The 21326-nt window shown below is 39.4% G+C and overlaps 1 protein-coding gene across 3 annotated transcripts in view; it reads right to left on the bottom strand.

The window, feature by feature from the left end:
* Positions 1–21326, bottom strand: part of Wrn (WRN RecQ like helicase) — a 143976-nt gene that overhangs the window by 107748 nt on the left and 14902 nt on the right. For all 3 annotated transcript variants that reach the window (XM_029480718.1, XM_029480717.1, XM_029480716.1), the window contains exons 2-5: positions 10991–11095; positions 9777–9889; positions 918–1063; positions 354–502 (exon numbers count right to left, since the gene is read on the bottom strand). In XM_029480718.1, coding sequence (XP_029336578.1) covers positions 354–502; positions 918–1063; positions 9777–9889; positions 10991–11068 — 486 coding nt within the window. In that variant the 5' untranslated portion in view covers positions 11069–11095. The remainder of the gene's footprint in view (positions 1–353; positions 503–917; positions 1064–9776; positions 9890–10990; positions 11096–21326) is intronic.

Here is a 21326-nt window from a genome sequence, read left to right on the forward strand (position 1 = left end):
GGAACAACAATATGAACTAACCAGTACCCCTGGAGCTTGTGTCTCTAGCTGCATATGCATCAGAAGATGGCCTAGCAGGCCATCAGTGGAAAGAGAGTCCCATTGGTCATGTAAACTTTATCTGCCTTAGTACAGGGGAAAGCCAGGGCCAAGAAGTGGGAGTGGGTGTGTAGGGGAGTGGGGGGGGAGGGTATGGGGGACTTTTGGGATAGCATTGGAAATGTACATGAGGAAAATACCTAATAAAAAAATTTTTTTAAAAAGAAAAAAAAACTTAACATTTAGATGAAAATGCACATTCTATGAAACTCAGGTTACCGTGTTTATCAAAATACTGCATTTATTACGCCTACCTTTTCATTGGCAACATCCGTCAGCTCCACAAAACTCTCCAGCTTGACGTCAAAATCACGCAGAAGTTTCCACTGGTCCCCTTCAATCCCAACACCTGCCTTCTTAATTGATTTGTTTTCTAGTAACATTTTTAATCCCTGGGGGAACACTAAAACATTTCATTATTATTTCCATAACACTCTTTACTATCATGGATTTTCTCTTTCAATGCACATGGAATGCGTGTTAAACTGTTTATATTAAGCTTAAATTTAGAATCGCATTCACCTTAACTATCTCTTTTCTTAGCTAATGCAGAGCCCAGGCTGCAATCTGACCAGAAAGAATGAGTTTGAACGCCACCTCTAGTAACAGTAGCAGGGCATTATTCCTAGTCATTTACACCTCTAAACGCCAGTTCTCTATTCTCTAACACAGGGAAAAGATGTAAAACTCAAGTCAAAATACTTAGACAAATACAAGGTCATGAAAGAAGGCCTGCTAATGAAAGAACTTAACTTAGCAGGAAGAAAGTTGATATGGAATTATTGATGGCCACATGAAAAGGAAGCAGAGATACCAACCTGACATGGAAGAAATGTGAAACAAGTAACATTTGCTCTCAGACACACACAACTGGATCACTGCGACTCTGCTTCGTTTCCCTGGCTTGTATATGGGCGGCCATTCCATGTCAAACCCCACCACGTCGCCATCAGACAGACGCATGCTATCAAAGGAAGAATTGTGTGGATTAACTGCATGAAAGTTTTTACTATTCCCTCTGTCTTAGTCACTGTTGTACTGCTGCAGAGATTCCATGACCATGGCAACTCCTATAGAATAAAGCATCTAATTGGTGGCTGGCTTACAGCTCAGAGGCTTAGTCCATTACCATGGTGTAAAGCACGGCACTGCGGCGGCAGCTGAGAGCTACTATACCCTGAGCAGCAGGAAGAGAGAACAAGAGGCCTGTTCTTGTTCAAAAGGTCTGTTCAAAGTCTAGGCTTTTGAAGTCTCAAAGCCCACCCCAAGTGACACACTTCCCCCAACAAGGTCATACGTCCTAATTCTTCTAATCCAGTGGTTCTCAACCTTCCTAATGACTCCAACCATAAAATGATTTCATTGGTACTTCATAACTGTAATTTTGTTACTGCTATGAATCACGATGTAAATACCTGATATGCAGGATATCTGTGAAAGGGTCGCTTAATGTCCAAAGACATCAAGACTCTCAAGTTGAGAACCACTGTTCCAATCCTATCAAAGAGTTCCACTCCTCAGTGATTAGCCATTCTACATATGAGCCTTTGAGGGCCATTCTTATTCAAACCACTCTAAAAGGTGAGACAGCCCAATTGATTAATGTCTTAGTTTGCCATCTATTGCTGTGATCAACACCATGTCCAAAAGCAATTTGGGAAGAAAGGGAAGTCAGGGCAGGAACTCAAGGCAGGTCCCTAGAAGCAGGAGCTGAAGTAGAGGTCATGGAGAAACACTGCTAACTGGCTTGCTAGGTTTGCTTTCTAATACAAGGTAGGACCAACTCCCAAGGGATGACATTGCCCAAGGTGAGCTGGTCCCTCCCACATCAATCATCAGTCAAGAAAATCCTATACCCACGCTTGCCTATACACCCATCTGATGGGGCATTCTCTCAGTTGGGTTCCTTAGCCTCAGAGGACTCTAGGCTGTGTCAAATGGACAAGAAACACTAACCAACACAGCAAAGAAACAATGCTCGCTACAGCCCTGCTCCTTTTGTAGAGGGGGGAACTGGAAAAACTAAGTTTCCATAAAACAAAAAAAGATAAAGAAATTGTGGCATGCCAAAACATAATATAGCATATAAAATAATGGAACTACATATATCAAAATGAAAAATTCTCAAAACTTGAGTGAAAAAGACAAGTTTCAGGAAACCCATATAGTTTCTAAGTTGGCAAATAACACAATATAAAGGAATGATAAATACTAAATTCATGACATGTTATTTTAGAGTAGCACGGGGGTTGGAAGAAAATAAATTAAAAAGGGTATACGTGAACTTTTATTTTCTACTTAATTTTAGACATAAATAATAGAAGAAAACGACTTCTGACAGTTGTCCTCTGACCAAGTATATATCTACACACATGAGCACACACACACACACACTAAATAATAAAGATTTGATATAATTAAATAAGAAGATACGGTTTTGTTTACTACTGTTTCTATGCCTAGTTCACAAGTTTTGATTAAAAATTTATTACAAACATAAAAGAATATCAACTAATACCTCAGGCTAAGATAAAATTTACAAGTACTTCTTCTTCCACTAAAAAGAAACAATAAATTGTACAAACACATCTAAATTTACTGTTCTCTGAACAAGAGGACAGTCTCTGTCGTTGTCCCTGGTTCTCCTAGAATGCCTTACAGACAACAGAGAAAGGACAGCCCTGAGGTGGGGAAACAGACAGCTGTGTACTGTGGGCAGCCACAAGTATCCAAGGTGACCCTGGGAATCCTGAGAGGCCAGGCAAAGCATAGGATAACTATAAGCTGTACAGTTCTCAGGCATCACACAGACAGAGGTAAGAGCGTAAGTTCCCAAGTCACAGCAGACATTCTTGCTGAACTCTAGGAACATGCAGCAGCCTCCCTTAGGATCACACCTGAGAGAACTAAATTACCTTTGGAGGAAAAGCAATTGCAGGCCTAATGAGGTCTAAAAGCAAGCCTCCGAATACAAAACCCATCTCCGGGTGAGTCCTCTGGCAATACCTCTTTTCTTAGAAAGCAAACTACAAATATATATATCTCAAGGTAAAATCACAACAGCAGACCAAAAAAACAAAAACAAACAAACAAACAACAACAACAACAACAAAAATCCTCAACAGCCCTGACACATATCAAACATAAACATAATCAGTTGGCGGGGTGGAGATCACTCAATAGAGGCAAAAATAGAGCTAAAATATCACTGAAATTTGCATTATGGTCACAGCAGGGCCTGCTGGCACAAGTCAGTGATCCCAGCACTTGGTGGCATAGGCAATAGGATCAGGAACTAAGATCAGCCTTGGCTACAGAGTACATTCAAGGCCAGCCTAGGCTACATAAGCCCCTGCTCAAAACAAGACAAACGAAAGCTATTATAAATTGTAAATATGTGCAGGAATTTAAAGGAAAGCCTGCACACAATGAATAGCAAATTTGCAGGGTTTTTTTTTATGCTCATGGCTCTGTGTCTTGCCCAGTCAACGTCAGAGACACTGCCTCCTGCAGGAGATGGGAACAATGACAGACCCCTCCCCCCATGGCTCAGGGAACTTTGCAAAAGAGGGGGCAGAGAGGTTATAAGACCCAGTGAGATGGAAGACATCAAGGCAAGAAGCCCTTCAAGACACAGCAGGGCTGATGAAGCACAGAACTTTCATGTGGGAGCACACACAGGGTCTACCCAGGTCTAGCCAGATAAAGTCCCAGCGCCGATCCTATCCCTCGCCCAGAAATTATCTCCTATTTATAACCACTCGCAAAGGAAAAACTAGTTTCTCCACCAGACTCACTGGGTATACAAACCACACTCACCAGCAGGCCCTAGGCCCAGCAGTAAACGGCCAACACAGAATGAACCTTTATTTTGTTAATCTAGCAAGTCTTTTGCTTATATAATTTTTATATATTCTGGTTTCTGATTTTGTGTATTTATGAGATTCCTGTGTGTACAAGTGTGTGGCCCTGCATCTGTATGCGTTTCCTGTGCTTCTTCTCTGGCCCTTTCTTTTTCTGTTGAGGTGGAGAGGATTTGGGGTGAGTTGTGAAAAAAGAAACCACAGTCCAAATACATTGTATTTAAAAAAAAATCATTTTCAATAACAAAAAAAAGAGAAAAACACACTGTAGGGCTTTGGAAATGATGGGAAAAACTGAAAAAAGAAAAAAAAGAGAAAAACACACTGTAGGGCTTTGGAAATGATGGGAAAAACTGAAAAAAGAAAAAAAAGAGAAAAACACAATGAAAACTAAAAATACACAGGGAGGATATACAGTAGATCAGCCACTACAGAAAAAATATAGGTGATTAACTTAAAGACACAGCAAAAGAAACATTCAAACCAAAGCATAAACAAAAAGAGAAAAAAAGTTAAGACATAGTATCCAGCAACCTAGTTTATGTATATCAGAGTCCCAGAAGAGCATAGTACTGAAAAAAAATTAAAACTGAAGATGATTTTCAAATTGGACAAAAACTATAAAACCCACAAATTAAAAAAAAAAAAAGTCGATGGTCCCCAAGCAGGATCAGCACAAACTTCAGCACATAAAGGTATGTCACATCAAACTGTTGAAACCCCATGGGGTAAACGTCTTTTTAAATTGCTTTGTTTCTTTCTTTTTTGGTGGCCCCATGCATGTTGAATTCAGAATCAGCTCTCGGCTTCCACCATGAGCCTCTGAGGTTGGAATGGGATTAGAACTCAGATCTCCAGGCTTGGTGGCAGACCCTGTTACCCACTGAGCCATGTCACATGGCCCTGGTGTAAAAATATTCTTTAAGATTTTTATTTATCTAACTAGGTGTGTATGGGGAGAGGGGTACATATGTGCACATAAGCGCAGGTGCCTGTAGAGGGCAGAAGAGGGACTCAGCACCCTGGAGCTGGAGTCAGAAAACAGAGGTCTGTGAGCCACCACTATGGGTACTGGGCACCAGACTGGGGTCCTCTGCAATAGCGCTTCCTGCTCTTAACGTGGGGCCATGTTTCCAGCTCCTGATGCGAGGATCTCCAAAGTGGCCATATGAAAAGTAATGCAAAGCAAACCAAGCCCGTCTTTCACAAAATGAACACAGCGCTTCATTCAGACCGCTTCAACTTACTGTGCTGAGCTGATCTTGGCTGGCAACCTGACTACATTTGGAATCATCTAAAATATAAGCCCTGGGCTCACCTATGAGGGCTTTTCTTGATTGGATTACGTGACGGGAGAAGACCGTCCTAAATCTAGGTTACACTGTCTGATGGCAGCCCACTTAAAGAGGGAAGCTTTGGCTTTTTGTCAGCCTGTCCTCAGTCTGGCTGGCAAGTTCGTCTGTCTTGCTGCTAAGGCACTACTTAGCTGGTGTTAGAACCTCCTCCTTCAGGAAGTCCATGCAGACTGAAGACTGACTCAGACACCCAGGCTCCTGGAATAAACAACTACGAGAAAAAAGGATTCTTGGCCTTTGAGGAGGGACAGCCATTGTTGGACAAGAGACCTCAGCCTGTAAAGCCACACTAATAAATCCCTGTTTGATATATATATATATATATATATATATATATATATATATATACACTTTCATTCTGTAAGTTCTATTCCTTTAAAAACAAAAAACAAACAAACAAACCAAAAAAACCCTCTGACTAATAAAACACATGTCATACCGTAGGAAGACAAAGGTAACGTGGCGAGGACAATATATAACCGCGTGTAATAGATTTACTTATTCTGTAAGTCTAATTTTAGTTCAGCAAAATGAAGCCCACACAGAACCAGTAAATGCAGTGGAAGTAAAGATACCTAAATGCCACTTCTAGATCACATTTACCAACACCAGGAGGGCACTGGTGAGCAACTTTATTCCCTTCTGTTTTTCATGAAAATAGTTAAAAACCAAAAGGACACACGCAGTCATTTCAATGATCTGAATTGATTTACTACTTCTCAGTGTAAATTGCATCAAGAGGCTGAGATTGCATTACTCCAGAACCCGAATTACACAAGGTGCTGGGTCATGAATATCCTATTCATAGTCCCTGTTAAAATGGAATCCTTAATGGAGCAGGGCATGGAGGTGGGGCTTAAACACAAGTGTTTGGCTCATCAGGGCTCCACTCCCAGAACAGGTATCCAGAGAACTGGCTTAATCCGAACCCATCTTAGCCTCTACCCTGATACAGACACAGTACAAAGTTCCCTTACATGTTGCAGCATCTTCTGGGTATATGCCCAGGAGTGGTATAGCTGGGTCCTCAGGTAGTAAGTACCATGTCCAGTTTTCTGAGGAACCGCCAAACTGATTTCCAGAGTGGTTGTACAAACTTGCAATCCCACCAGCAATGGAGGAGTGTTCCTCTTTCTCCACATTCTTGCCAGCATCTGCTGTCACCTGAGTTTTTGATCTTAGCCACTCTGACTGGTGTGAGGTGGAATCTCATGGTTGTTTTGATTTGCATTTCCCTGATGACTAAGGATGTTGAACATTTCTTTAGGTGCTTCTCAGCCATTCAGTATTCCTCAGTTGAAAATTCTTTGTTTAGCTCTGAACTCCATTTTTAATAGGGTTATTTGGTTCTCTGAAGTCTAACTTCTTGAGTTCTTTGAATATATTGGATATTAGCCCTCTATCAGATGTAGGGTTGGTAAAGATCTTTTCCCAATCTGTTGGTTGCCTTTTTGTCTTATTGACAGTGTCCTTTGCCTTACAGAAGCTTTGCAATTTTATGAGGTCCCATTTGTTGATTCTTTATCTTACAGCAAAAGCCATTGGTGTTCTGTTCAGGAATTTTTCCCCTGTGCCCATATGTTTGGGGCTCCTCCCCACTTTCTTCTCTGTAAGTTTCAGTGTGTCTGGTTTTATGTGGAGGTCTTTGATCCACTTGGACTTGAGCTTTTTACAAGGAGGTAAGAATGGGTCACTTTCAAATACAGAAGTGGATGCTCACAGCCATCCATTGGACTGAGCACAGGGTCCCCAATGAAGGAGTTAGAGAAAGTAACCAAGGAGTAGAAACGGTTTGCAGCCCCATTGGAGGAACAACAATATGAACTAACCAGTACCCCCAGAGCTCTCAGGGACTAAACCACTAACCAAAGAGCACACATGCTAGGACTCATGGCTTCAGCTGCATATGTAGCTGAGGATGGCCTAGTTGGTCATCAATGGGAGGAGAGGCCCTTGGTCTTTTGAAGGCTCTATGCCCAAGTATAGGGGAATGCCAGGGCCAGGAAGAGGAAACTGGTGGGTTGGTGAGGGGAGGGTGGGGGGTGGGGGGTGGGGGTTAGAGGGGAAACCAGGAAAGGGAATAACATTTGAAATGTAAATAAAGAAAATAAAAGAAAAAATAAAGGATCGATTTGCACTTCTACATGCTGACTGCCAGTTAAACTAGCACCATTTGTTAAAAATGCTGTCATTTTTCCACTGGATGGTTTTAGCTCCTTTGTCAAAGATTAAGTGACCATACGAGTGTGGGTTCATTTCTGGGTCTTCAATTCTATTCCACTGATCTTCCTGCCTGTCTCTGTACCATTACCAAGCAGTTTTTATCACTATTGCTCTGTAATACTACTTGAGGTCAGAATGGTGATTCCCCCAGAAGTTCTTCTATTGTTGAGAATAGTTTTCACTATCCTGGGGGTTTTTTTGTTATTCCAAATGAATTTGCAAATTGCTCTTTCTGTTCCAATATGTAATAATAACACATGCTCCACTATGTTCATATATTTATTTATAATAGCCAGGAGCTGGAAAGAACCCAGATGTCCTTCAATAGAGGAATAGATACAGAAAATGTGGTACATTTATACAATGGAGTACTTACTACTCAGCTATTAAAAATGATGAATTCATGAAATTCTTAGGCAAATGGACAGAAAATATCATCCTGAGTGAGGTAACCCAATCGCAGAAGAACACAAATATTATGTACTCATTGATAAATGGATATTAGCCCAAAAGCTCCAAATGACCAGGATACAATTCACAGACCACATGAAGCTCAATAAGAAAGAAGACCAAAGTGTGGGTGCTTCGGTCCTTCTTAGAAGGAGAACAAAATACTCACAGGAGCAAATATGGAAATAAAGTAAAGAGCAGAGACTGAAGGAAAGGCCACCCAGAAACTGTCTCACCTGGGGATTTGTCCCATATACAGTTACCAAACCCAGACACTATTGTGGATGCCAAGAAGTGCATGCTGAAACGAGCCTGCTCCTGAGAGGCCCTGCCAGAGCCTTACAAATACAGAGGTGGATGTTAACAGCCAACCATTGGACTGAGCGCAGGGTCCTTAATAGAGGAGTTAGAGAAGGGACTGAAAGAGTTGAAAGGGTTTGAAATCCCATAGGAAGAACAACAACATAAACCAACCAGATCACACCCCCCCCGCCCCCCAGAAAACTAGGGACTAAGCCATCAACCAAGGAGTACACATAGCTCCAGCTGCATATGTTGCAGAGGATGGCCTTGTCATTCATCAGTGGGAGGAGATGTCCTTGGTCCTATGAAGGCTCAATAGATGCATCAGTGTAGGGGAATCGAGGGCAGGAAGGTGGGAGTGGGTGGGTGGGTAGAAGAACACTCTTACAGAAGCAGAGAGAGGGAGGATGGGATAGGGGGTTTCCGGGAGGGAAGGAAACCAGAAAAGATGATAACATTTGAAATGTAAATAAAGAAAATATCCAATTTTAAACAAAACAAAACAAAACAAAAGGTCCCTTTACAAATGCCAATCCCATTCTGGGGGCTCTATAGCCTCCAAAACTGCAAGGAATAAATTTATTTATGAATTTACTTGTATGTATTTTTTTATAATTTACTCAGGCCATTATAGCCTTAGAAAAACAAAGACAGGCAACTCTTAAAGTACCAACAGTCATTGCTAAAGCTCTTTTCATGGACCATTTGCAGGAACTATCGCTATCTTTTAAAATGGCTCAGCAGTTGAATGCACTGGCTGCTCTTCCAGAGAACCTAGGCTTGATTCCCAGCACCCATAAGATCGCTCACAACTCCAGTTCAAGGGGATCCAAAGTCCTCTCCTGGCCTCTGTGAACACCGTAACCATGTGGTATACAAACATACACGCAGAGGAGGCATCCTAACACAATTTAAAAAGCTAAAAATAAATTTAAAAAAATAAAACAGAGAATCATAAACATTACTTAATACATTGATGTTTTAAGATATGAAAAATAGTTCGAGATTAAATAACATTTTTCAATTTTTCCTAAATTGGTAAACAGTTGTCTTCAATAGTTTTACCTGTATTTACATCTAAAGCACTAAAAGAAAAATAAAAGTATCTAATAAAGTAGAAAAGGTTACTAATTAACAAATAGGTACCTTACTAATTTAATTTAGTGAGTTTATTTTATATTTTAAAAAGTAGAATACGGCCGGGCGTGGTGGCGCATACCTTTAATCCCAGCACTTGGGAGGCAGAGGCAGGCGGATTTCTGAGTTCGAGGCCAGCCTGGTCTACAAAGTGAGCTCCAGGACAGCCAGGGCTATACAGAGAAACCCTGTCTCAATAAAAAAAAAAAAAAGTAGAATACAAGTTAGTGATATGATGTATGTAAATATACTTCTGAGATATACTTCCATTGTAAAACTAGGCACTCATAAATATCACTATTTCTTACGGTTACAAACTTAATGGTAAGAACTTCCAAGCCCTTACCTAATGTCCTCAGACAGGAAGGAGCAATCACTGGCTTCATAACTGTAGACAACGGATCCAGGGAATTCTAGAAATGGGAGGTTATCTTCAAGGACACTCTTCTGAGCGCAGACCTTAAGTTAAGCAAAATTCAAAACAGGCACAAATAAATATCACAGTAAGTTGTAAGTGTTAACTGAAATAATAAAGTTCACTGAAGAAATTTATAGCACTACATTTTATATTCTAGAGTAAGAATTCATAAGGTCAGATTAACAAGGGTAACATAAAGTTATTTTCCCACACAATTCTATCTTCAAACTTCCAATCTTTCTTTTGTGAAGTCACTTAATTTACTTGTTTTTTCCTCATAATTATATTAGCATGCTAGATGCAATAATGTAACCTTAAAATTTTGGTGGCTACCAAACGTAGACACTATTGCATATGCCAGCAAGATTTTGCTGAAAGGACCCTGATATAGCTGTCTCGTGTGAGGCTATGCCAGTGCCTGGCAAATACAGAAGTGGATGCTCACAGTCATCTATAGGATGGAACACACTGGAGGAACTAGAGAAATTACCCAAGGAGCTAAAGGGGTCTGCAACCCTATAGGAGGAACAACAATATGAACTAACCAGTACCCACCCCGGAGCTTGTGTCTCTAGCTGCATATGAATCAGAAGATGGCCTAGTTGGCCATCAGTGGAAAGAGAGGCCCATTGGTCTTGCAAACTTTATATGCCTCAGTACAGGGGAATGCCAGGGCCAAGAAGTGGGAGTGGGTGGGTAGGGGAGCAGGACAGGGGGAGGGTATAAGGGACTTTCAGGATAGCATTTGAAATGTAAATGAAGAAAATATCTAATAAAATATTGAAAAAAAATGTTGGTGACTAATTATCAGATCTTAAGCCTCTAAGGACTCCAACTATTTTAACCAAAAAAAAGCCAACATTAATATTGTATAAATTATTACTTGAATTAGAACAAACCCATAACGTCAACTAAGAATGCTAACTATAAAAAGGAAGAATATACACTAGGGAATCTCATTTTATAAAACATGTATAAAATTGAGTCTCATTTGCCTTTCAACAACTTAGTTCTGGTTCATTCACACAACAGAAAGTTTTACCTCAACAATGACCCAAAGCTTGCAAGCAATGAGGTGACTCACTGCATAGTCAAACTCAAACAAGATTGCCCATTTAGACAAATAATCAATGAACAATTACCTTTTCTTCTGTAGCACATCGCTTACTCTGCATAGACATCCATTCTGGAAATTTCCGCTGTAGTGAAGTGGTTTCCATTTTATTTTCATTTGTCTTTAAAATGCCCTGTTTGCAAATTCCAATAAACAATATCTATGAATAAATATGACAAATATTTGACAGAAAGCTCAGCTCCATGATAGGACTGAAAATCAAACAAACATATATAATTAGTGTAGGATATAGCATCTAGCCTGAAACATACATACATATTTAGTGTAGGATATAATACCTAGCCTGAAACAAACATACATATTTAGTATGAGTTATAACACCTAGCCTCAAGGACAAGAGCTTAAACCACAGAGAAGCAAATGCAGTATGCCAGGCTTATTAACTATACATTACTTCTTCCTTTTATAACAAATTAAGTTCTATGCTTGTGGCTGTTTCAAAATTCTAATATGTTATGTGTATAGCTTTGCTCCTTCAAAAGAATAATTTTTATCTCCTTAATGAACAGGATCCTTGAGTATGTGAGGTATTACATTTTCAGCATCTTTGACTTTCTGTATAATTATCATCTTTCATAAGGTATAAGCTGACCCAGCACAACTACTGGATTTATTCATAAAATAAAATAAAGACCTAGTTTTGAAGATATAATAGCTGTCCAATACTAAGCCCTTTCACTGTGCTCTTGGCTGAGTAAGAGACACTTCCCTAAAAAGAAAGGGTTTCTTGGATGATCTTTCTCTTAAGCTGTTAGTAGTTTTGAGGGCTCTCTGGAATATAACCCAGACTTCAAGTATGAGACTCCAAATATATTATCTTTTCAATAATGAAATGCATCCATGCTCCTACATGATTTATACTAAAGTCAAGTAGTAGACGCCTCACACCTCTGGAAAGTTCCTGTTACCTGAATGTCTTGTAGGGAGTGAAGTTTTAAATATGTTCTGGAAGAGTGTCAGGATGAAACCTCTGTTAACATGAAGAAATCAGAGCAAGCATTTAAGATGGAGGCGCAGCCTACTATAGTCGGCACTATTAAATAATATCAAGAAACTTTATCTTCCTTTCCTCGGTTCTTTGAGAATTGCATACAGTGTTTTGATCAGATTCATTCCCCTTCCCCGACTCTTCCCAGATCCACCCAACTTTAATGTAATAAGACAAACTCATGTGAAAATGCAGGTTTGATAAACCCTAAAGCAATTTATAACTGTTAATGGTTACGTTGCTTTTTGCCAAGATTTCAAAAACACTAACAGAAGTCAAAAGATGATATCAAATTACAGATGTATAATCTGTTCTATTCACTTTTTATTATATACAGATGATTAGGTTTCATTGTGGCATTTTTTTCAAGAAATTTTTGGTTTTGCGGTTTCTCTTCCTATGCCCTATTTCTCCCTATTCACCAAGTCCCCAGTCCTTGAGCCCTGCTATCCCCAGTAGCCTGCCTTCTGCTTTCAAGCCTTTGTTGGCTAGATTTTTGCCAATGTGACACAAGCATGTGTTGTCTGAGAAAAGGGAAACATAATTGAGAAATTGCCTCTGTAAGACTGGCCTACAGAAGACAAGCCTATGGGGCATTTTCTTACTTAGTTATCAATGAGCACTTGGAATTTTCTGTGACTGTGCCCTGGTTCTTCTCTCTTGGAATAAGAAAGTAATTTATTTTAATTTCACAGAAACACCCATTTATGAGACCTTGGATATTTAAAGGAACTTGGTAATTTTAGAGAAATTTTGGATATTTTAAAGAGACTTAACTTGTAAAGTTTTTGAATTTTTAAAGAATATGAAACTTTTAAAGTTATTTATAGCTTATATTATAATATTAATATGAGACCTTAAAAATGAACAAGAAGGGAAAGGTTATGTTTTCATAATAAGTACTGGTGTGCCAAGTTGACAGGGGGTCAACTGTCCTGGCTAGTTTACTGTCCACCTGACACAAGCAAGAGTCATTTGGGAGGAGGGACTCTCAATTTAAAAAAAAAAAAGTCTCTATAAGATTGGCCTTAAAGAAAGCATGTGGGACATTTTCTTAACACATGATTAATGTGGGAGGGCCTGGTCTATGGTAAGTGATGTCACCCCAGGGCAGGTTGTTCTTGGTGTACAAGAAAACAGGCTGAGCAAGCCATGAAGAGAAAGCCAGTAAGCAGTGTTCCTCCTTGGCCTCCCCTTCAGTTCCTGCCTAGAGTTCCTGCTCTGACTTCCCACAGAGATGGAGTATGAACTCAAGAGTTGTAAATTCTAATCTTTTCCTCCCCAAGTTGCTTTTGGAGATTTTATTTTGTGAGTGTTTTGTCACAACAATAGGAAGCCTAACTAAGACAATACCCCATGTGACCTTTTGCTTTCTGCTCCTGCCCCCTCTCAACACCTACTGTTCCTGTTCATGGTCTCCTGCCTAGTTCCAGAATCTCTACCCACTCATCCACGTATTCACATACTCACTATTATGAAAAGATTAGCAATAAACATGGTTAAGCAAGTACTTCTACTGTATGGTAAAGTCCTTTGGATATATGATCAGGAGTGGTACAGCTCGGTTGTATACAAATTCCATTTCTAATATTTTTTATAACCCACTAAGTCCAGTTACTGTTGCTTCTGTGTATGAGTGTGGGGCCATCCACTGGAACATGGACAAGCTGACAATGGCCACACTCCCAAAGAAAAATTACTCTTCCCTCCCCCAGGAGCCATCAATTCCTGTATCTCCCACAAAGGGTGGGTCGCAGATAGCATCTCCCCTTTGCATGCTGGGATTCTGTCTGGCATGATCTTATATAGGTCTCATGCAGGCAAATACAAACTGCTGTGAGTTAATGAAACAACTATGTCATGAGCAGAAGACAGGATTTTATAACATGCACACACACACACACACGCACACACACGCACACACACACACACACGCGCACACACACACACACGCGCACACACACACACTCACACACATAATTGCTTGCATATATAAATAGTTTTTTTTTAAAGAACTTAAATCTTCCCTGAAATTATTCTGTCTAACTATCTATTACCACCTACAACTTTTTGGCTCTTATCATTTAAAGACTGTCTATGGGGTTTTTTTTTTTTTGTTGTTGTTGTTGTTGTTGTTGTTTTGCTGGGGTTTTTTGCCTGTTTTTTTATTGTGGGTTGGTCTGGTGCTACTTGTATCCATATGTTAAATTCTGTACTCCAAGATCTGGTTGCGCCAAGACAAGCAAATCTCTAGCTACACCCACCTTTGTTGTGCAAACTTATCCAATTTAAAACTATTGGTTAAGTAAAACTGGCAACAACCAATTACAGGGGGGGAATGGGGAAGAAGACACAGAAGAGGAGCTCTCCATTAGTCCTGATGGACCAGCAGCACTGCCTGAGTGAAATGCCTCCCGGGACACCAGGCTGCTGGAGCAGGAATCACCCAGGAAGATTCAGACAGCAAGTATTTGGGGAGCACAGTTGGGGAAGTAGCCAGACTAGCATTAGAGAATAGATTTGGGGTCATCCCGCAGTAACTGAGCAGAGCCCAATAAATAAATCATAGTTTGGGTCTCATTCATTTGAGGCTAAGCAGGGATCAGCATAATTTATATTAATTTACAGTTTTTCAGTAGTGCCATTCATCTCATTCACAGGCAGTATTAAAAACAAGTTCTTTGGAGCTGATGAGACAGCCCAGCAGATAAGGGTATTAGCTCCACAGGCGTGGTGACCTGAATTGGAGACTCAGAATCCATGTAAAGGTAGAAAAAGAGAAGCAACTCCACAAAGTTGCCATGCGTGCCATGGCATGTGTCTACCCTCACTCACACACAATAATAAATAAGATTATATGTCTACATTTTAAAGACATTTTCCCTTGTCTAGTGTGCATCTTTGTGACAGCTTCATACAGTGTAGTTCCCCCCCCCCCCATCCTCTCTTAGCCCCTCACACTCCTGCTGACCCTAGTTTACTGTGCATCTCGAGTGTCTCAGTCTTCTTTGGACTTGAGGGAAGGTTGTTGTTTGGGGAGTGTTCTTGTTGTTGCTTGTTTTATTGAGACAGAATGTCATGACGTCTACGCTGGCCTCAAACTCGCTCTGTAGCCAAGGATGGCTTTGAACTCCTGATCTTCTTGCCCGAGTACTGAGACGAGATGACAGGTCTGTGCCCCTGTGCCTGGTGTATGTGGGACTGAGGACGGAACCTGAGACTTCTTGAACACTCGACAAGTACTAACTCTCCTCCCCCCATTACTGGACTTTATGCTTACTTTTGATCATGACTTGAATTTTATTTAACAACCACCACACAAACCAAGTTTTCCTAATCAAGTGGTAACAAACAGCAGGAAGAGCTTCTCAATCGGCAGTCTAAAAACTTCTTTACAACCAACTGCTGTGCAGCAATTCAGGCCCCTTACATGGATTCCCAAGGGCACAAAGCCCTTAAAGCTAAGAGAGTCTCTGTTTCCTTAAAGAGGAGACATGTTAATTCCTTCTGATCATATGGACAGCTTTGAATATAACTAAATTTTATATAAAATATTTTCAAAATACTATTAACACTCTCATCTGCTCTGTTAGTACTATTAGTTATTATTTGAGAGTCAGACAGTATTAATTAAACATTATCTCATCCCACTACTTCTGGGCTATCAGGGCATCTTCCCTGTGATCTGTGATTGCTACAGTTTTAACTATAATGTAATTATATTACAAGTCTTCAAAAGGGAAACAGAGGGGATAATTTAAAATGTTCCTTTTAGTGTAAAACCTTCTTTTGGTCTCTCAAGACTTCAATAGTGAAATAACAAATTGTGTGTGTGTGCATGTGTGAGAGAGAGAATGTGTGTGTGTGTGTGTGTGTGTGTGTGTGTGTGTGTATGTGTGTGCGTTTGTGATATGTTTATGTTTGAATGCCAGCAAGCTCCCACCATGACACATGCGTGGGGGATTACAGAACAACTTTGTGAAGTTAGTTCTCTCCTACTTTCTTTTTAAGAGACACAGTGGTAAATGGTTTTATTTTGCATACCATTGTTTATAACCAGAGAACCAAGGAACCTATAATTTAAAAGGTAGCTCTCTTTCAATTGATGAAGAAAACGGTAATATGGTTTGAACTAGAAACTATAATAAAAACTATAGAAACACAATAGAAACTATAATAAAACTTTTTCTGATAAGACAATGCATCCTCAGGAATTAGGGCAGAGTCAAAATTATATTTATAATCGCAAAAAGCTGTACAATAAAATCAACAATATTATTGGGAAGTAACATAACACTCATTTTATGAATACATTTTCTGGTAAACTCTTTAAAGATGTAATTAAATCTGAACAAGAAGTTTACAAAAAATTTGGGAAGTTTAATGCACTGTCAGTTACTCTGAAATGGGGGGACCCTCTAGAAAGTACCAGAGACCTCGGAGGTGAGAGATTCTTTGGACTCAAAGCAAGGGACCTTAGATGAAATGCCCAAAAGTGGGGAGAGGGAACTTGTAGAGTCCACCTCAATAGAAAGACAGGGCTTCAAGTGGAGGGACGGGGTTGCCATCCCACAGTCAAAAACTCTGACTCAGAACTGTTCCCGTCTAAAGGAACTGCAGGGACAAAAATGGAGAAGAGCCTGGGGAACAGGAATGACAGGCCCAACGTGGGATCCAGCTCATGGAGAGGCACCAAGGCTTGATACTATGACTGATGCTCTGGTGTGCTTCTCTCCTACATCACATGGAGGCTGAACACTGAGCCAGGCTGTCGGGCTTGCAAAGCAAGCACCTTTACCCACTACGTGGTAACTGCACTTTTAATCTTAAACTAAACAGAAAGTACCACAAGTTCCTGAATCCCACTGCACTTACCGTTTATATGGCATCACAATGCAGAATTCAAATTAAATGCAAGTGTGAATATTCAGGAGTCACTGTATATAGACAGCATAGCGCATGCGTGTTTTTAGACAGATATTTGTGTAAAGCCTTAATTCTTCCTATCATTTCCAGTCTCAGATGTCCATATACTGGAAGCTGGGAGCCACCATGAGGTTGCGAGAAACAGAACCCATTCTTTTGTAAGAATGCTTAATAGTCTCAAGCATGAGCAATGTCTCCAGGCCTCTAGTACTGGTATTTTTAACAGCATACTCAGGGGTTGTTGTTGTTGTTGTTGTTGTTGTTGTTGTTTGGTTTTAATTTCCAAGATATATTTAATAATTAAATTTCTGGTAAAACCCTGGGGTTTTTTTAATGTGTTCTGTTTCATGTTAGTTTGTCTGTTTGTTTGTTTGTTTGTTTGTTTTGAGACAACGTTTCCTTTGAGATTGGCCCTGAACCACAATCCTGGGTGTGATTGCATTATAGATATGCACCACCATGACCAGAATTTTTGATAAATTAGTTACAAAATTTGCCTCATGATAGCTAATTTAGTCAGTAGACTTTCTGCTTGGGAATGGTCGAACTAGCCAAATAAACATTAATAAATTACCTGTCAAAAACTATAAATTATGTGTTGAAAAATACACCTTAAGTGATTTTATTTGACAGCAGTTAGACGGTTTGGAGAGGTGGTCTGGTATCCTTTTGTCAAAAGAGAGCATACCAATGAGATTTCGAGTTTAATTCAAAAAAAAAAAGAAAAAAAAACTGACCAGCTCTAAATGTGACTCCCATGTCACAAGGCTTGGAGATCATTGCAGAAGAGGGGCAGGAAGACTGTTGGCAGGATTATTGTACATCTCAGAGGCTATGTCTGCATGCAAAAAAGTCAAGCCAGCCAAATCTCAACGTGCGCTGAGAGGAAGCTTATGAAGTCCTACAGATAGCATTGGCAACAGATAGCCAGCCGCTGGGGAAACAAGGGTATGTCGTCTTCAGGATGTGGCTCCTGACAGGCTAGGAAGGTTTCTTAAGTGGTCCTGTACTCATGCAGAGAGAAGCAGCGTAAGGACGTTCAGTGCATTAGAAAGAAAGAAAGAGAGAGAGAGAGAGAGAGAGAGAGAGAGAGAGAGAGAGAGAGAGGAAGGAAGGAAGGAAGGAAGGAAGGAAGGAAGGAAGGNGAGGAAGGAAGGAAGGAAGGAAGGAAGGAAGGAAGGAAGGAAGGAAGGAAGGAAGGAAGGAAGGAAGGAAGGAAGGGATAGGGAAGGCAAGGATTTAAAGGGAGAGTTTGATCAAAACATTCTATGAGTGTATGAAATTCTCAATATAAAATGTGAAATACAAAAGTTAAGACCACACTTCCTATTAAGAAGAGGTAGCTTTTTAGTCGCCCTGTGACAGAGACTCAGCTCAGGGGCATGTTTTCCCCATTTAAAATTGAGTCCTCTTTTAGAGAACAAACACTTAATGCCAGTCTCAAGAGAAAGTTGGGTTTCAATGAATGAGCTGAGAGGTTTCTTTGTTCCTAAAACCTTTAGCTAAGGTAAGGAAATGAATACCTTCTGTTACCATGGTAATTACCTCACCTAATTGCTTGAGGGCTAAACTAAATAAGGTATCCCAATCTTTTCTAAAAGCATTAAAAAAGCAAGAAACTTAATTAAGTTAAATGGCCAATATAATCATTTTGAGTATAAGATAAAGTTGTTACTAGACAATATTAATAACTAATATGTAATCATTCAGCAATTAACTAATTGGCAGTTATACTGCTTAATGTGGAAATTGTTTCAATAATTATCTAAAATGGTTCAATTTTATTTTGGTCAAATATGTAAATACTCATTTTTTAGTAAAAATGTAAAAAATGTATAATTACTCTGAAATCTGATAACAAAATGTTAGAAAAAGCTAGTTGTATATTTATGCTATAATTTTAATTTCTACGGATCTTTATGAAAATTTTACTATAGCTACTAAGTTCACAGTGATTTTCAACAGGAAGACTTTATAACCATCATTCTGTACAAAAATAAGAGTAGCTGACATTGCCGAAGACCACTTGAGGACTGAGGATTATAACGTACAGAAGCAAGATGTTAGAGCAGAAAGGAGTCTGGCTCTGATATCGGTTTGTGTCAAGAAAATGTATCCAAAACTGAAAAGACAGAGCAAGACAAGTCTTCCAATGTCATATAAGAACAATTTCATATGAGGATTATTGCATTACAGGATACACTTTGGCCATTTCCTCGAAATTTAATAACTCAAGAGTCTACGGTGGTAGATGTTAGGTTCTAAATTCTTACCTAATAAAAGTGAAATGGGATTCTGTCCCCTTCAAAGAATAACCTCAAAGCTTGGGGCCTAAGCCCCTCATCTCACTCTGGACTGCTTTCTGCCATCTTTATAAGCTCTGTTGCTCTTTGAAACAATTTTATCACACTGGTTCTCATGAGTGAACTGAACTCGTGGGATGTGTTTATTCTATATATGGGTAAGAGTCTATGTTAGGAAGTTAGGCATTGACGTATGATCAGATAGTACTGTGACCTTGACCAAGCCACTGTTTCGCTAAGCTCTCACTTCCTTGTCTGTAAAACATAATTACATCCCTGTTGTTACATTACTTATCTTACTGTATCTTGTAATTCTAGGACTTGGTGGGTTTTTGTATTAAGTTTTGTTTTCAGAGCAGGACATTGTACCTACATGTTAACCAAGCATCCTAACACTAATCCCAGCCCACATGGTATTAGTTTTATTCACTGCATTGCTAATATGATAAATACCAATAAAAATTATGTCAGATCTTTTAAAACTGCAGTTGTACTTGAGTTGGGGTTTTGTTTTTGTTTTGGGTTTGTGCATTTCATTTTGTTTTCTGTAGGCTTGTTTTGGAGACAGCACCTTACTGTGTAAACCCAGACTGGCTTCACACTCGTGACCATCTTGCCATCTGCAGCTTCCCAAGTTCTACATTTAAAGGGATGTGCTACCGTGCCCGCCTATCTTGAACTGGAATGCTGACGAGCAGTGATGCTCTTTTACTGTTCTTCTACCTCACATCCTGTAGTGTGCTGAGTCCTCTTAGAAGCACTGGGATTCTATGAGTCCAGGATTCCAGGTAAGCTCTGTGGTAAGTTCCAGGCAGAGCGGATGGTACCTTTATGTACTACTGAGAGTAAGAAGAGTCAGGGATCCTTTTGCTTCGGCCTTTTAAAGGCCTGGATTCCAAGCATCAGCCACCCCACAGGACTCTTTCAGTAATTTCATACTTCACAGTTGGATCCATGTGATCCTGCAACTTTCCTTTCTGTGACTTTGCAAGTGTAGCAGCTGTCTTTTAGTGATTTCACTGCATTTCTACATCTTCTTTGCTTTTGTGTTGTTGCTTTTGTGGTTTGTTTCCTCCTCTCTGAGCGATTCTAGACATGCTAGTGCACAGAGAAGGTTGCTCATTAAGTGATAGTCACCCTCTAAAAGCAAGAGCACTATCTCTCCAAACAGACACAAACTAACATGGTTACACAAAAAATATGAAAAGGCAAGAAATATGGCTTCTCCAGAAAGTCCTAATTCTATAATAACTGTACTCATAAATATGGAAGTGCATGATGACTTAAAATACTGGTTCTAAAAGCATCAGTGATTACATAGCTAAATGAGCACATGACTGAAATAAATAAGTCAATTCAAGACTTAGAAATTTGGGAATATGTATAAAAAAACAGCAAAGAGAAACTCTGAAGAAGAAAAAAAAAATCTTGAAAATAAAATGTTCACCTCAAGTAAAAACTGTAAGTGAACAACTAAATGTCCTACAAACAGCCTTGTATAAAGCAGAAGAAAGATTAAAAATTGAAAATAACTTTGAATACTTTTATATTCAGATCGCAATAAAAAAGTAATAAGCATAACTGCATACTACTATCAAGAGATCAAATCTGGTGTATAAAAGAAGGAACAAAGACATAAAAGATATTAAATAAAATTATAACAGCAAATTCCCAAATCTAGAAAAAGAACTAGACATTCAAGTATAAAAGGCATGTAGAATCTCAAATATATGCAACCAGAAACATATCCATTTCACATGACAGTTAAACTGTCAAGAGTAAAGACAATAGAAGGAATAATGAAGCTGAATGAGGAAAGTATCAAGTTGCTTACAAAGACATATCTATGAGACTACCACTGGATTCTCAACAGAAACCCTAAGATCACAATCTACTATAAGATCACAGATTGATATTATTACAAGCCCTAAAACATTACTATTACCATCAAAAGCATTCTTCAAAATAAAAGAAGAGAAAACACCTTCAATTATATATACAAACTAGTATAACTATGCCAGCATTGCAAAGATAAGAAATATCACATACAAAAGAGGAAAAATGGGTATAAGCACAAAAGCTCAGGAAATTTAAATAAATAAATCAATAAGTAAAAATTAAGGAAG

The sequence above is a fragment of the Mus caroli genome, chromosome 8 (genome assembly GCF_900094665.2).
Source record: "Mus caroli chromosome 8, CAROLI_EIJ_v1.1, whole genome shotgun sequence".
Lineage (NCBI taxonomy): Eukaryota > Metazoa > Chordata > Mammalia > Rodentia > Muridae > Mus > Mus caroli.